The sequence below is a fragment of the Patagioenas fasciata genome, chromosome 21 (genome assembly GCF_037038585.1).
Source record: "Patagioenas fasciata isolate bPatFas1 chromosome 21, bPatFas1.hap1, whole genome shotgun sequence".
Classification (NCBI taxonomy): Eukaryota; Metazoa; Chordata; class Aves; order Columbiformes; family Columbidae; genus Patagioenas; species Patagioenas fasciata.
The window spans coordinates 3,899,086-3,915,987 of record NC_092540.1 but is presented as its reverse complement, the minus strand read 5'-3'; the positions used below and the strand labels follow the sequence as shown (position 1 = coordinate 3,915,987).

The window sequence follows — 16,902 nt, the reverse complement described above, 5'->3', positions numbered from 1 at the left end:
GGGAACAGCATGTCTTGAGCCTGCAGCCTCATATCAAAGTAAAGAAAAGCATTGATCCAAGGACAGCAGCAGGAAGGAGATCTGCTCCTAGCAAGAATACAGACTCTTGCTTGAGAAACTAGTAGATTTGTGGTATTTTGCATTTCCTATCTAGACATGAAGTACTCAGACCTTTTTCTTCTCATTTAGAGAGATTTTTAGTGGGTTTTATGTCAGAAGTGCTCAAGGGATGGTGAGCTTTTCTTCCCATGGCAGCAGCCTACATATCCTCTTAGCGTTAATCTCCTTGTATGGTTAGCTGAAATTCCCTTTTAGCTAAAATGCTCGGAGGTGTAGAGCCTAAGAACAGTGGGTTGTGAGGTCTTGTGCCTTTTCACAAGCAGAATCTGCTTAACCATAGATAAGTACTATCACCATTCTCACAGGAAGGGACGGTCTCACCATCAAATCAGTTCATCTCACTCCACCAGGCTCCAGCTGTGCTTGCTGAAGCACTAAGAGGTAAAGTGGAAGTATTTTGGATTTCGGAACTGACACTCCAGCGTGTTTCAGTCTCCCTCCAAGCAACCAGCAGTTCACTGAATGACTTCCAAGAACAAACTGAATGGGAGCTGGCATCAAACCCTTGCAAAACTGGCATCTCCGCTCCAAAAGCAAACCATCTCCTCTCCTCCCCCCCGCCAGCTTTTTCATTCCAGCCAGACTCTCCTAATGAAGACACAGATTTTGTTTGCCTGCAGTAACGTAGGTACCGCTGCCGCAATCTCTATAGGTACACATTCAACAGTCCTATCAAAATGCCAGGCATTTGTGCCACGTTGGCGCTCTCGCTCTCCTCGGGCAGCAGCTCCTGCAGGTCTCATTCTCAATTTGTGCACCAGGATGTTCTCGGTGCTTGCACGCTCTTTGCTTCTAAGAGCACTGAGCTGACTGAAGAAAGGAAGATAAGGTACAAGCCCTACTCGCTGTTGCACGCTTTATTCCTGGTCGCTGCCATCCCTCAATCCCTTTCCATCAGCAGCAAGCCCAGCCTTGGGATGCAAGGCAGAGACTAAGTTGTGCTGTCGACATTAAACAATTGGCTTCGATCTTCTGCCAGAAGTACAGAAGCTCTGTCTTTGCTTTCAGATTCCATTTAGATCTCTCTCAAGCAAATCCTCATAAAAATATATTGTTTGTAATTTGTGCTCTTTGTCTCTCTCCGGTGTTTTAGTACAGTATCGTACCTGCTTTAGGGCTTGCAAGGACCTCCATGGGAAATATTCCAGCACAACCTTCAGTCCGTAATCTCAGCAGGGTACCAACAAGCCCCGCTTGATGCCTTAGCTCACCAGGAGGATTGTTACTAAGAAAAAAGAACTGATTGTTGGTTTTTTTAGGCCACTTCTAAAAATACTTCTGGGAATGCTTTATCTTCCAAAACAACAGCAAAATCCATAACCTGCCTAAGAAGCATTCCCATGGGAATCTATTAATTCTGTACACCATCAGTCAGCTTTCCTAACGTAGCAGTTCAGCTCTGTTCGGGCATCTGTCAGAGTTATTCCTTCAGTTAAGGGTCACAGAACCAGCCTAGAAAAGGCACCCAGATGATGCATTTGCAGCGAGTCGCTGGGGCACACAGGGTTATTTAAAAGCAAAGCTTTACATGCAGAATCACAGCAGAGTTGAACTTGACCCCATCACGAGTCATAGACAACACCTTGGCACTTCTGCTGGGATGCTTAATGGTGTCTCCCATCCCACCTGTTTTCTCTCCTGAACAATTAAGATACTGCTGTTTCGTGTTTTAAGAAGAGATTCAAGCCATGCACATCCATTTTTGGCTTTCAGATTCAGGCATTACAGAAGACACCAGACACCCCTTCCTTATGGAGCCCAGGGAAACATTTTACAACACTTAATTGCTATTTTAATACATGCAATTGCCTTTGAAGATGCTAGTCATGAGAGCCACATGCAGATTAACGCGTCATGAAATCACAGTACATTTCAAGATCAGGAACTTGAGTATAAGTAGTAAGACAACATCTCTAACAACCCAGATCTTAAATCCGCCACCACAGAAAGCGAGAAAAATAAGCCTAGCCCTCCAATAGCACAGAAACTCTCCAGACAACTCCTGTTCCTTCTTTTCCTTCCATTCCTGAGGTGCACCTGCTCATCGGGTCAGTGATACACCATGCTTTGAGGAATGTGAGCATCTCATTCACTGATACAGCACAGAGATCAGAGATACAGAGCACATTTCTTCCCTCCACACCCACATTAACTAAATTAACCCATTGTAATTCGTATGAACGCTGGTACCAAGCGTTCCACAGGAGCAAAACACTACACACATACTGAATTCGCAACCCCAACCACTTATCCACTTCTATCACAGCTATTTCAAGCAGATGAAGCTTAACAAAAGCACAGAGATTGGTTTGAGATCCATAGCTAATCCCAACCACTAACAAAACCAGCAAGTCTGAGCAGTTTCTTCCCAAAATCACCATGTGCACACTTACCTGATGTAGAAGCTGAGAACAGACCAGCAAAAGTGCCCCAATAAGTCTTTCCAACACAGAAGTCCTTAAGCAGAAATGCCACAAGCTCCTCACCCCCATCAACTCTTCCTATATCTTCCCAGAAGGCACCACTCCTATTAATAGGGGTTGTTTTTCCCCTAAATACTCTCTGCTGTACCCTATCCCTTCCCAGAGGGCACTCCCTGCTCTCTGAATTAGTTTGCAAATTTGCCCCCTACATTTCAGCTCTTTGAGCACACAAGGAAAACAGGGGAAAGCTGGTCCTCAATTGCCCAGGTGCAATGAGTCAAGTACCTGGGTTAAGCTGGTCCTCAATTGCCCAGGTGCAATGAGTCAAGTACCTGGGTTGTGAGGTCTCTGAAGCAGGTTCACCTTGTTCGGTTGTTGTGCTACGATGCACAGAGGGTTCCTGGTCACTTCATGTGCCCCTGGGCACTAAAATTAAATCACAGTAAATCATCCACAAGCAACTAATGAAGATGGGACCCTCCTCCTAGAGAACTGCTGGCACATTTCATGTGAACAGAAACCCTTTGCCACTGCTGCCCAAAGCTTCTTCATTTATTTGTTTCCTTAATCTCCTGGTTCCTGAGCCTTGACATTAAATGTCAACAATATTTCTCAGGTTTCCTCCACAGCTACCAAATGGTTAGAAACACCCTGGTTTGGAATCAGAGCTGAGCTCCCCACTTGAGTTTACAAGCTGAATCACTAAGGAAAAAAAAGAGGTAACCCCATAAGTCATAAGGAAAACCTGCAAGCTGGCCACACTGAAATTATCTTTACAACTGTGAAAGCTAATGCTGGTAGCTTGCTTTGTGTTCATGGTTTTACACCTGGTTTATTGGGTTTTTTTCCCCTCCCTTTCCCGGCTACTCAGGGATCCACTGAAGATGAACAGCATATGACTAAAGGCACCTCCTTAATTGAAAGCCAACATCACCACCTGCTGCACTGCCTGGAAAAAACAACCGTAAGTAGCAACACCATCCTCTTACGTCTCACTGGGTCTTAGTGCTTGGCCCGGGTTTTGCATGGCAAAGATGTGCACACACATGCTCCGAGATCCTCAGCGCACCTACAAACTATCCCAGATGGGGCCGACACTCGAGCTCCCAAGAATATTCTGCAGTGGATTCAATGCACTTCTATTCCATTGCCTTTTTTAAAAACATAATTCCTGTGCAAAGGGATAAAGATGCGATTACCTGCTACTCCACCAGTACGAAGTCAAGAGCAGGTTGCTCAGTCAGGTTAACTCAAACATAAATAACTTTCCAGTGTGGGGTTGGGGAGATCCTATAAACATGGTGCACATTAAGCTTAATTTCTTCAGTGCTTCTGGAAGAGAACTAAACTGCATTTGCCTGGTGCTGTCAGTCACACATTATATATACTCATTGCTTATGCTAACTAGTGATAAAGGACATTTCTGCCGCCTTAAGGGGAGGAAGCAGCTGGCAGCGAGTCCAAAATACAGCCTGGTCACCAGTGCCAAGAGGCTGGAATGAATAACCTTTAGCCCTTTATATGGCCCAGAGCAGATGAACCTTCTCAGTGGGTTTAAAGGTTGCACGTGTAAGAGCAGGTAATTTAGCTCAAAGCCACTCAAGCAGTTTCTATAATGTGACTTTTCTGTTCATATCATGCAAGGTGTTGGGAGTGAGGATTTTATTTGTCATTATGAAGTGATTCTGTATGCAGAAGTCTCAGGGAACTTTTCGGGTATTTCTACGTATGTTTTACTTCCAGGTTTATATAAAAGGTTCTGCAGTAAAGGAACACATTATCTATACCATGATTCATTCTAGAAAAAATGAAGAGAGGTTAACACTTGAAATATTTGTGCCTTTTTCTATCTGCATCCATCATCAAATGTACTTTTGATTTCTGATTTGCAAGAGCTTTCTTCTAGATAAATCACCTTCACTTCCATAGTTTGGCTTATGCTGGAATAACACCAGTTAGGGCCTCAGCGATACACTGGAAGAAGAGGACTGGTTCTTTACAGTGACCTGCTGGTTTATCACAATAAAGGTCCCCATTCCAGGACACTGAACTGATTCTTCCTGTATCAATGACTAGCGAATTTATTTTCTAAGACTCATCTTGCCTTTATTTCTAGCAATTTTTGGATGTTACATAACAAGCAGAAATTGCACAATCTGACTCTTCAGTTTAGACCTTTACGCTTTAAAACCTTCACTGCTGTGACCCGTATTTCACAAGAATGGTTTTGTTCGAAAACAAAGGGGCTGAAGCAAAGAAAAGGTGACAACCCCGCCTCCAGGGTCTGCCCTTGTAAGGCCCTGACTTTGTAAAGCCTTGGAGAAATTTTGACCTGTGCAATGGATGTGGGAAGTAACGTGGTCAAAGCAGACCCTCATTTCTGGATGTATTTGTCCACCCCAACAACACACACGGCTGCTCAGCCAGCGAGTCGCAGTGGTTGAAAATGTTCCACCTCTTACTCTTTTCAGCAAAGAATGGCAATAACTTTGAATTTTCATTAACACCTAGAAAGAAATTCTGCGCAACATTTAATGCGTTTCCCCTGTGTTTTTCAGCCGGTTATTACCACGATGCGGCACCACATCGCATAGCGAGTTTGGATGCTGGTCTGGAATTATCACTCCAAATAGTTCAACCAGCTTGTGCAGAAATCCTATCGTTCACATAAACCATTAAAACATTACGCAGCAGTTCTCCTCCCTGAAATTTAAATCGTAAACGAATTCTGAAGCACTGAAGAGTCATTTTGTGACCAAGTTGCGGGAATGGAATGAGGAATGTACCATGGCTGCAAACTGGTTTCAATGGGCAATTCACCTTTCCTCCAACTAGGCAGACGGATTCTCAAAGTACATGATTTATTGTCATGGTATCTGCAGTTGTCACTAGCATACAGACCTACAGCTGAATGGCTGTGAATGGCTCACAAATCTGGTGTGGTGGGTGACAAAGTGACCCTAAAGTACTTCTAGCTGCCATAATAGAAGTTACTTTGTCATATTAGCACCACAGATGGAGTTTGTTCCAACAAAATGAGGGGTTTTTCCACTCATTCCAGCTCCCAGATGGAGGATGGACATTCACAGGCCATGTTTTCTGCAAATGCTGAGTGCACCGAACCCAGTCCTTCAACCCAAACCTTTCTGCTGTGTTTTCACAGGAAAAATACTCCATTGATGACATAATGGCAACACAAATCTAATTCGTTATTTGTGAATCAGCAGCTGAAACTTTGTTTTCCTTTACCTCCCGCTCTCAAAAGATCAATGTAATAGAGTTGTTACCGGTTTTGTTCTGTTTCCAAGAACATAACATTAAAAAGCTTCAGAGGGAGGAGGAAGGAACAAAGGGGTCTGATTCGGGCAAGGTTTGGTGCAGAGAAGGTCCGGTTGCCCATTCAAACTTGCGAGCCGGCTGGAATGCTGAGGCAACAGACGCAAAGCTGGGACTAAATTTCTGAATGCCGGAATGGACAATCAATTGTGTTTTTATCTTTTGTTGGCATGTTGTCCCGTAGGGATTGTCCTATCTTGTGGATGATCCCCTGTTATCTGTACGAACTTCCACCATCAAGGTATTTCCTTTTAAATTCAATCGTTCTCTCTGTGGGCTCTGTGACGTGTCTGGAGTGTTTGCTTCCGTCCTCCTTCCTGCTCTTGTCTTTGGGAGTTTGTGCACGTGGCTCCTCTTGGCCCCCCCGTGCTCTTGTTCCCCGTGAGAGTTGTGAGCTGTTCCAGTGAAAACCCATGGCTGCCTTCACCATGGTTGCTTTTGTTTCCCATCCTTTCCACTGCAGACAGAGACTGGATAAAATACGTTCCCTAGAACCACCTGAGGGTTCATGTACACACATATGGGTTCTTTCTTTCAGAATTTCTTGTTCCTTCGCACAAAAACTCTCTACAGATTCAGTTTTCTGAATTGCCTTCCCCTATACACTCTCAAATTTATTAATGTTTCCACTCAGCTAATAGCACCCCATGAACCGCAGGTCTGCTTTGGACCAACACAAGCAGCATCCTGCCATTAAGTTACATGCAAATAAAACACAACCCTGTCCCCGGGCACAAAGGGAAAAAGAGCACGAATCTCCCCTTGGGCTTCATGATCTTGTAGCACTGCAGACTTTCTGAAGCCACTTCTGGAATCCAGACACAAAAGTGAAATCTGAACACAACATATTAGCCATCTCAGAGCACATAACCAAAGCAGCACTGCTAGACTGACACACTTTTGTCACTGCAACCGCTGCTTACTCCCCTACTGATGCAGGAGAGCAAAATCTCTTTGGTTGCAGTGAGTGGAAGGGCAGAATCATTTCTTTTTAAGATCTGCCTAGTGCAAGTATTGTCAGACACAAAGGCAGAAAGCATCTTACCCAGACAAGGGGCTGACACATCCCACCGATACAGCAAAAGCTGCTGTTGGAAACAAACCGCTCTTGGGCCAAAGCTATTGGTGTCACCAGAGTCACGGCGCTGTTTTCTTCCCCCTGCCAGAACCACGAGTTCATCGACGAGCAGCTGTTCGAGCAGAACTGCATGGAGAGCTCGATGCAGAACTACCCCTCTTCCCGGAGCCCGTCCTTGTCGAGCCACCACGGCCTGACCACCTCCTGCTGTTCTCGCCGCAACAAGAAGACCACGCACCTCCCCAACTCCAGCGTGCCCGCCACCCGGCTCCGCAGCATGCAGGAGCTCAGCACCATCCACATCCAGTGCAGCGAGCAGCCCTCCCTCACCACAAGGTACAGTAAGTAGGCTCTTGTTGCTAATTACCGCATGCCAAACCCCCGAGTCGCGTTATCCAACGGGATGTTCTCGCAGGCCTGTTCTCCAGCCGGGAAGAAGGGGTCTGGGGGCATCTTTGTGTCCTTCCTGCTAACGATAAGCCAAGAAAAGTGGCTCTGAGCTGAACCAGGTCAAAGTTAGACCCTAGTGCAGCTCTTCTCGGGCCACACTGGACATAGGAGAATGAATTTCAGCTGAAAACCACCTATGAAATGCTCACCAGAGGCAGGAGCCGGTGGCTCCCAGCTGTGAGCTGGCACAGGACCAGTTCACAGCCCACCTCCCAGACAGCCTGTACTGGGAGCAGGCAAACACAGCTTGCTAAGCAATATCTGTCAGCACCAGCAGCCGGAGAGCTGTGCACACTGACACGCTCCACTGGTGTTCATTGTCTAAAGTCTAAACCACAGCTGTTAAGCACCAGCCAGCACCAGGAAACAAAACAGGAGGAATTTCACAATGGTGTCTGAGTAGCTCTCACCTAAAAAGCCATTAGTGACATGGGTGAAGAAGTGGTTCTTAATAGAAAGTTTTGAAATTTGCGTTTTATATATAACTTGCTGAAAAAAAATCATTTCTTCACCATATCTTTCTTGCTAATATTAAATTACTCTCTAAATCCCTCTCAGCCTATTAAGCTTCTTATATACCCGGCTGTCTTTTAACTTACCGATCTTCTTCTCCCCACTCCTATCAAAGGGATCTAGAAACTGCAACAAAGATGCTTTTAAGGCAGTAAGCGATTACTTTATGCCAGGGTGAAGCTGGAAGGGCACTTCAGAGAATGAAATATGAATGAATGAGCACAAAACAAGTCTCTAGCTACTGCAGTTTCATGATAACAACAGTTTAAAGCAGCACCTGAAACAGTCATTCAGGGAGTTGTCAACTATTCTGCCTATTTCGGTGGGTGTTAAATCAGACGCCAGTGAGATTTTTAATGTCAACGCTTTGTTATTCCACTTGTTTACCAAACTTTTAAGTTGATTTTCATATGGAATACAACTAACTGGGTGTACTGGTTCCCACTGGTAGAACCACCCAGTCTCTAAGCTTGCCCCAGTCTCAGCTTGGGACTGAGGCACCGGGGAGCAGAAACGGGTTCTGCCCTGTTCGTGGGACACTTGAGCGATCAAGAAACATCTCCTTGGTGAGTCACTCCGAGATAACAGCAGCAATCGTTTTCCAACGGGGAGCTTTCCATTTTCAAAGGACAGGCCTTGTGTATCAAATGAACATGTTGGGCTGGTAATAGCAGACTCCTGTAGCTTGTGCAGATGCACAGAAATCAACCTATCATTTTCCCTCTGTAATTAATTATAGGATGCAATTGATGCAGATCTAATAAGAATGCTCCCAGCTGCCAGATCCTTGGAACTACTGCAGAGAGAGGAAATAAAATAGAAAAGATCAAGGGACAGTGAATTTGAAAGGGGTATTTGAAACACAAGGAAGGCAACATCTCTTTCTCAGAAAGAACCACTTGTGCTCTAAGATGCAGTCCATGGGACAGTAGATTTAGATGCCATCTTAATTAAACTAGAACTATGCAAGAATTAAAAGGAAGCACAGAAAGATTTGCCCTGTGAAAACTGAACCAGGGGAAATATTAAAAAAGCTTAGTGTAGTCTGTGTAGAAATAAATTGTGCCTTGCAGCAATTGGCGGGAATATTTTTTGCAATGAGGGTGGTGAGAGCCCGGCCCAGGTTCCCAGAGAGGTGGTGGATGAACCATCCCTGGAGACATCCCAGGCCAGGCTGGACGGGGCTCTGAGCAACCTGAGCTGGTGAAGATGTCCCTGTCATGGCAGGGGTGGCACTGGGGGAGCTGGGAAGGTCCCTTCAACACAAACCATTCTGTCATTCTATGATGTAAGTGGAGTCTTGTGAATGTTCTGGTGCCCTTAGCTCCGAGGAATAAGATACTGACTAAGAACAACCACCATTCCCATACTTTCTACTGTCTGTTTAAAACCAAAAAAAAAAAACCCACAACAAAACCAAACACAAACCAAAGACTAAATTTGTTTTCTAGTCGTTCCAGTCTCAACATGAAATCAGATGATGGGCTGAGACCGAACTGCAAAACTGCCCAGATCACGACAGCCATCATCAGCATCCCCACGCCACCCGCGCTCACGCCGGAAGGCGAGAGCCAACCCCCCCCCGGCAGCCCCGGCCACTCCACGAACATTTCCTCCACCACCACGAGCAACATCGTCAAGGTCTCTGCCTTGTAAGACGTCTCACGCGCAGAAGGAGGCTGGAAGCCCAGTGCCCCTCTCCCTCCACACCTCCACGTTCCTTTCTTGCTGCAAATCGTGCCTGGATGGACCAACCTGACATTTTTTTGTCACCGAATTAGCACCGGAGAGTGGCCGAGTTGGCTTCTTCAGACTGGCGTTCACGCCGCGGGCTGAGGAAGGATGAGGAGAGGGAGGAAGAGGCTGGTGAAAGGAAAAAGCCGCACGGGGAGCGCGTTGTGCCATGGAACAGGGCGAATTCACCCGTGGAGGCTGGAGGGAAAGAATCATCGTGGCAACAAGAGAGTCAATAAAGAAAACGGAAATATAACACTGTGTATCGCAGCACCTTTTTAAAGGTTTTTAATGGATAATATTTATTCATGAGGAAATGACTGAAAAGGTGAAAAACAATGGATTTTGTGAATTTTTTTTCTTCATGGAGCAGAACCTTTAGACCAACAAAATGTCACGTTTTGTTTGTTTGTTTTTTTCCTTTTATAGGAAAAGATTTAGACAAAGAAGCCACCTGTCACAGCAACCTATTCCCATCCCTCTGTGTGTGTGCGTGCGAGTGTGCAGCAGAACCTCATTCGAGCAGCACCGGGTTACAAAGAGCAGAGCATGCGTCCACCATTGGGTGCACAGTAGGAAAACACACGCGTGTGTCAGCACATCCCTGTGCACACACACACGCACACACACACCCCCCGATTCCACCCTGGATGGCATTCTTTATTTAGACAATTTTGTATCAGCCTTTTAAGTCAATACAGTGCAATTGCAAACAGCGTGTTTGTCTGCTAATTATTGTCGTGAAAACATATTTGTGGAAAAAGACAAAAAAAAAAAGAGGCTTTAGTAGAGTTTTAGTCCCACATGGGTATCTGCTTTCTATTTTTGTTATCACTTACATGTAAGAGTGTGACTAGACTATCAGTTCTGTATTTTTAAAAAGGAAAATAAAAAGGTAGGATTCTTTTGTTTTAATACTGTATACACAAATGGTAAAGAATGAGAAAGCACTGAACTCAACTGCATCAAGCGTTCATGAGTCTAACAGAGGTTTCTTGTAGTGTATGCCCATGCTTTTTCATTTTGGTTTTCTATATTTAAATTCCTTTGCTAGTACTGGACATACAACCCATTGTAAATAGTAGCCAAATCTTGTCTGGATCTATACTTGATAATAATGAACGCCACAGCTAAATATCTTGCATGGACAGAGAGGTATTTGGCTTTTTCACAGTCTTAGGGCTCCAGACGTTTCATCAAAGGCTTCTGGGTTGCACTGATTTTGGGGATAGACCAGGTTCGCAGTTTTAGTTCTCCAGGCCCAGGACGCAGACGCATGAGAAGGGGCAGCAGCACTGGAGCTGGGAAAACATTGAGTGTGTTCCAGACAGCGTTTTCTTTTTGCAGGTCTACACTCAGTTTGGGAACAGTCACACATTTCTAGTCAACCAAAAACTGAAGTTACACTGTGGTACTGCCAAGACTAAGCTGTGGTCAGTCCTAGCGCCTCTGGCTGAGATCTTTCTAGGAATGATTTCTTGTACAGCGTCCTGAAACATAACTGATTTTCCCCCTGCTAAGATGAGTAACTTTCTTCTTCTATTCTGCCCTTCTCAAGTCCCTTTTTCACCACAGGTGTGACCCGTGAAGGGCAGAGTGAGGAGCAACGTCACCCACCTTCTCACTTGTCATAACACTGTTTGGCCAACGTTTGTGATCCCGCACAGACGCCTCGAGGCCCCGTACACACTCGGCCCCCAGCAGCCTGCAGATGATAAGGAAACATTTCAAGTGTCCTGTTTCTGAACAGTGATTTTTACCAACATCAGAGTCAACAGAACTCCTCAAAGCATGTTTGAGGCTGATTCAGCAAAGGGATGGCTTTTTCTTTTTTAACATCTGTCAGAATCTATCCTGATGTAATATTTATATACACATATACATGCATACACATATAAATAAATACAGACACATACATGTATAGATAGATAAATAGACCTACATGCTGACTTAAACATATGAGCTAGCTTTGTTAGCACTCCTAACCTGTTAGGCTTAGATTGGACTCAGCTGATGCATTAACACCCTCCTCAGAAACCAACACCATTCTAGGAATATTCAGGCTACGGCTAAACCTTCAGCAGCTGCACCAGCTTATAGCCATTTATTCCAGTGCTGTAATATGTTACCCAAAAACTATGTTTAGTCCTGTTTTAAATGATTAAAATGCTCTGCCTTTGCTGCTTCCTGTAGGAGGTTATACTGCAGTTAATCTTACCATTATTGAGTTTTTCTTGATGTTTTAATTTCATTTCCCTTTGCTTTAATGTCATCATTTGTCATCATCCACTCCCCATCGGAACACCCTCACCCCTGTAGATCAGAGGCCTTGCTCTCCACCACCTACCACCTTGCAACCTCACTTACGCTGGCACAGAACGAGGGTTAAATGCTGCGGTGCTGACAGGGTACAGTGTCCCTTCCAGGAGTAAACAACTGCTAAGAGCAAGGGACTCCCCATGGGTTCTTGGTGCTGCTTTTCTTATTCCTGATTTACCAGGGAGTGGTGAACAAGCCACTCCAGCTCTCATTCCTTTCTTTATCTGTAAACAGCAACCATGGCAGCCCTTGTCTAAAGCACTATTGATGTGTTTAATTGCTATCAATCAAAATGCTTTTTGGAGAAAAAAAAAAAAAGAACATTTTTAAGAGGAAAGGAGGAAAGCAAGTGCTTGGAGTTTCTGGCTGGTTGCATTCAGATTATCAAGGCAGCTGTGGCCTCCGTTCTCTTCCACGGAAGAGGAATCATTATTATCCTTTCTCAAAAGTACATGACCTGTCTCTTATACCATGAGCTTAGCAGGTTCTGCCCCACACGGTCAGTACATCAGCACAGACTTTCAGAGGATAAAGCCAGACAAAATTAACAAAGTCTGAGCCTAGAGGAACGGGGCTAAAAATATGTCTAATGGCGGCATAAGCTCCCTTTACGCACCAATTGGAAGCAGACTGAGTAATGCTTCTGAAAGCGCCTGAAAACGTGCTTGTACAACACCTCCCTGGATCGCCCGACGCAGCCACAGCCTCATTACGAGAGCGCTGTGCGTTCAGCGCAACAGCACGGGCGAGAATCAGAACATCGCTTTCCCTTCAAACGGAACGCGGGGAGGAAGGGAAAGCGATGGCGAAAGTGGGGGCGCTGCACCGCAGCCACTTCTCGCTACGATAAAGGGAGGCGATTAGCTTTACTAAACTGCTCTCGCTAATCTTTATATAGCAACTTGTAAACCATCCACGAGAAAAAGCCAAAAGTCAACCCTGAAAATTCTTAGAGCCAGAACTTGACCTGAAGGATTCGGAGCGTTGTCTCCATTCCGACCAGCATCCCTCTGCCCAGGGCCACACACACACCCACACGGAGACAAAAACCAGCACGAATCCCTGCGATCCTGGGCATTCCCGAGGCACATGGAAGGGGTTTCCGCAGGCAGGGGCGACCTCTGGGAGGCGAAGCTTCCAGAAACAGCAGCAGGTTCCAGTCCCAACACCTTTCTGAAAGGTACAAAACAGCCCGATTAGCAAGACAGTCCAACAAAACATCAGGAGTATGTTGGCAGTTCATTTCCAAAGCCTTCCCCATCTCCCTAACTCTATAGGACTTCTTATAGTTTTAGAAACGTACCTTAAAAAAGATTCTTTGCACAAAATGCAAGTGGAATGGGATTATTTTTTCAGTCTTTCAAAAAGCAATATTAAAAATATCAAAGGAGCAACACCTTTTTTCAAGCATTTTGTTTCGTTTCCAAAGCCTCTTCCGAGGGAAAGTACTTTCACAGATTTTCAGCGTATTCTGTTAATAAATTGAGTCTCTTCTCACCTGGCATTGGGCTGCTAATTGAAGGAATCGCACCCAATTGGCAATGAATGATGATCTTTCACATCTCGGCTTCAACTTCCATCTGCTCTTTCTAAAATCCACCTTTCTTTTTCCTTAAAAATCTTAAGGACGTCCATAAAGAACAGATAGCACACCTCGGCCCGTAAAAATTAATGTAATGTAATGTAATGCAATTAATGTAATCCACCCTCTGCTAGCACAAGATCCTTCCCTGCAATATCCTGCGTTGCTTCCTTTGGGTTAGATACTCAATTCTCCAAGGAAAAGGCTCCCACCGCTTCCCCGGGGAGCTCATTCCAGACTATTAGATCTCAATGTCAAGGATTTTCCCCCTGCTGTTCAGCCATAAATCTCTGCTTATTCTTTTTCCCCCTCTTGCCGCATTATTCTCCCTCACACCATGTTCAATTACTCTCCATGTTGCACATGAGCTGCCTACAAGCACAAGAGGAATATAAAACCTTCTCCGGTAAATTCTCATCCCCGAGACTACTTTTGCCTGTCAAATAATTATCGTTGTGAAAAGTGAACCGGGGAAAAGGGAAACTAAGCAACACGCATTGTATTGGTGTGAAATAAAGTTAATAGGTAATTCCAAACACCTCCTTCTTTGCAGTTGCCAGAAACACTAAAATTTTAATCAATGCTACTTGCTTAACCCGAAACAGTTGATAATATACAAGTACTGCAGACTATCATTTCTCATCCTAGTTTAGACAGCTTAAGGGGTGCGCAGGAAAATCAGATTGAAGGAAGCAATGTCCCCTCAAATATTTTGCTTTTTCAAGTGAAGAGGTTGTAAACGTGCTGTATCTTACCCATGTTATACAGCAAATTCAGTGTATTAAAAATCACATGTAATTTATTGGTTGCAAACTTCCCTTGGATCCTGTAAGGCATTTTCTATGTTGGACTATGGCAGAGTTACCAAGTCAGCGTTCACGGATGGCTGGCGAACATCAGCACCTTTGAACTGAAGACTTTATTCCGCTTTTAAAGTCAGGTGGATAATACACCTTCCCCACATAATTCACCAACCAAATATAATTGATTTTTAAGCAAAACCACTTATTTTTTCTCCAACACTAAGCAACTGCACTGGATCAAATTAGTCCAGGGCTCCAGTTTCTAGGCTTCACATTTGATGGTTTATCTTTCTAAAGCTTCCGAAGCGAGCAGAAGGTGAGGACAGGTAGGAGAGGATCCTCCCAATTATCTCTATCAATCACTAAGTGACCTCGGAGAAGTCGTTTCACCTCTCTTTGCCGATTACACAAGTTGTATAGAATATAATAACCCCTTCTTTCAATTCATGAACACCTCCAAAACGCTTTCCTTGAGAAAGCCCCCCAGAAAAGTACCGCTACTTACGTTCCGAACGCAAAAACCCGTGCCAGGAAAATTTCAGGTGGATCAGTCGAAAGACCAGGTGACAAAGAGCTTGTGGGAATTCTTTCCTGAGTTTTGTTCTGGGTCAATAGTCCGTTACTTTGTGTGTGTATGTGTGCACGTGTTTCTTCCCGTTTTGGTTTAAACTAGCGCTAGCCACAGGAGTCACACGGCTGGTGGGTGAGAAGCAACCACCATCTCCAGTATTCTTCTCCGTTCTGTTGCGACTACGACCGGGAGCTCCCACGGGCTCCTCCAACCAACAAAGTATCTTACAAAAGGCGTGTGACGGTCTATTTTTGATAAATCACTAAGGCATTCCAATGCAATTGTGTTTTCTTTAGGAGTCTTATGTTATGAGAAGCTCTCAACCTTATTATTTTCTATTTTCGTACTATAAATGGGCTTTGCTTACGAACATCAGAGGACAGATACAAAATGTACTGTATACAACTGCAGGTAGCTTCATTTGAGAACAACTTTCTAGAAGAACCAAGTTTCCTGTTGTCTTCTTTTGGAATTGTAGTGCATATGTTGAAACTTGTATATCATTTACAGTATTGAGTCTTGTGCCACTGCTGTACCTGATGTATCCAATCTGGATTAAACAGAGTATGTGCCACAAATACCCAGACGATGCTGTAGATTTCTTCTCAAAATATTCTGGGAGGTTCTTTTGGAGAACTTGAGGTAGTGGCCTAAGCCACTCGAGTTGCATTTAAATACTAATAACTCTTACTTAAGCGACGGTTAAGGAAAACAGCAAGGTGACCAAGATGTTATAGAACAATAATGCAGATACCCAAGCGCATCTCTTACAGTATCCTCCTATCCAACAAAATTCATCTTGGAAACTATCACATCATCTTGGCCTTTTCAAACTATGCAGATAAAATCTAGGAGAGGTCCCTCCCTGGAGTGATTTGTTGTGACACAAAAGGAATTAAAAATATAAGTACAGGAAGAAAAATACTTCTCCTGACAAGGAGCATATCTTAATGCCTTTCTTTTAAAAGGCAACCTCATCTTGGCAATTGACTTTAGGTCCAAGTCTTGCATTCTATATTACAGCCAGGGTGGACTTGTTTCAATCACTAAATAAGTAGTGCTGGTCTCACCTTAGTCACCAAGTGTCACTTAAAAGCATTAAAGTTTTCAAAAATCTTTACGCAGAAATTAAAATGACTCGTTATTACAATAACACCTCCCGAGTCAGAGCAGAACAGCTCAGAGCTCTTGTCTCCTGCAGTGAAGTTCAACACACACTAGAGGCCACCACTGGCCCAGCTGCAGGAAACCACAAACCCCCCAAGGCACAACAGCATTGGCAAAATTCCCGTGCTGCTCGTGAGCTCAATCCATCTCACGATTCTCCTGCACGGTGAAGTCTGAATCGCACGGTATAACGTTCAGAGCCACCGCTGCACAAAAAAGCCATAAGTGGTTCTAGGATTTGCACAGGGAATTCTGCGAGAACGTCAGGAATGCTCGGGCAGCAAGGGGTTCATGTGAGCAGAGTGAAAACAGGCTGTATTTCCCAAAATGAGTTTGGAAGTTGAAGGTGAGCAATGAATGCATTTCAGGAAGTTAAAGCAGCTCTCCTTGCAAGGACAGTTCACAGCAGTTAGGAAGCTTTTACTCTGCTCAAAAAACCAAAACCACCCACACAAACACACCCCCCCACACACAAACTGTACCTGCTCTGGGAAACTTTGAGAAATCAAAGAAACCAGCTGAAGAAATCTAAGATCCCAAACATACAAAAGCTGGAGGATGAAGTTACAAAATCAGCACGGAGTCAATCTAGAGTCAACACCCTAAGCCACTCTCATCTTTTCCTGCTTCAGGACAGCTGCACACAGAGCAGTGCAACCCAAACAGGAAAAACCAATTAGTTTTAGTACTAACAGGTGATTTCATTTCTAATTAAAGCTTTCATCTATGTGTGGCAAGTCTGATATTGCTGCACCCAGAGGGACAGAGCAATTATGATTGCTGCACGTTTTCTACATAATTAAACC

At 44.4% G+C, this 16,902-nt stretch overlaps 1 protein-coding gene and 1 long non-coding RNA gene across 5 annotated transcripts in view; one reads left to right on the top strand and one right to left on the bottom strand.

Annotated features, from left to right (window-relative positions):
• KCND3 (potassium voltage-gated channel subfamily D member 3) overlaps positions 1-15,507 on the top strand; it is a 118,997-nt gene extending 103,490 nt beyond the window's left edge. For 2 of the 4 annotated variants that reach the window (XM_065854808.2, XM_065854807.2), the window contains exons 5-8: positions 3,415-3,507; positions 6,064-6,120; positions 7,046-7,293; positions 9,372-15,507. In XM_065854808.2, coding sequence (XP_065710880.1) covers positions 3,415-3,507; positions 6,064-6,120; positions 7,046-7,293; positions 9,372-9,576 — 603 coding nt within the window. In that variant the 3' untranslated portion in view covers positions 9,577-15,507. Of the gene's footprint in view, positions 1-3,414; positions 3,508-6,063; positions 6,121-7,045; positions 7,299-9,371 lie in introns of all 4 variants that reach the window. The other 2 variants (XM_071817672.1, XM_071817671.1) reach the window with 2 other exon arrangements.
• Positions 9,918-16,725, bottom strand: LOC139829550 (uncharacterized). Its single transcript, XR_011742084.1, has 4 exons — positions 14,864-16,725; positions 12,941-13,146; positions 11,272-11,359; positions 9,918-10,955 (listed from the first exon to the last, which is right to left on the bottom strand). It is a non-coding gene; the product is annotated as an uncharacterized lncRNA (long non-coding RNA).
• Positions 16,726-16,902: the final 177 nt, after the last annotated feature.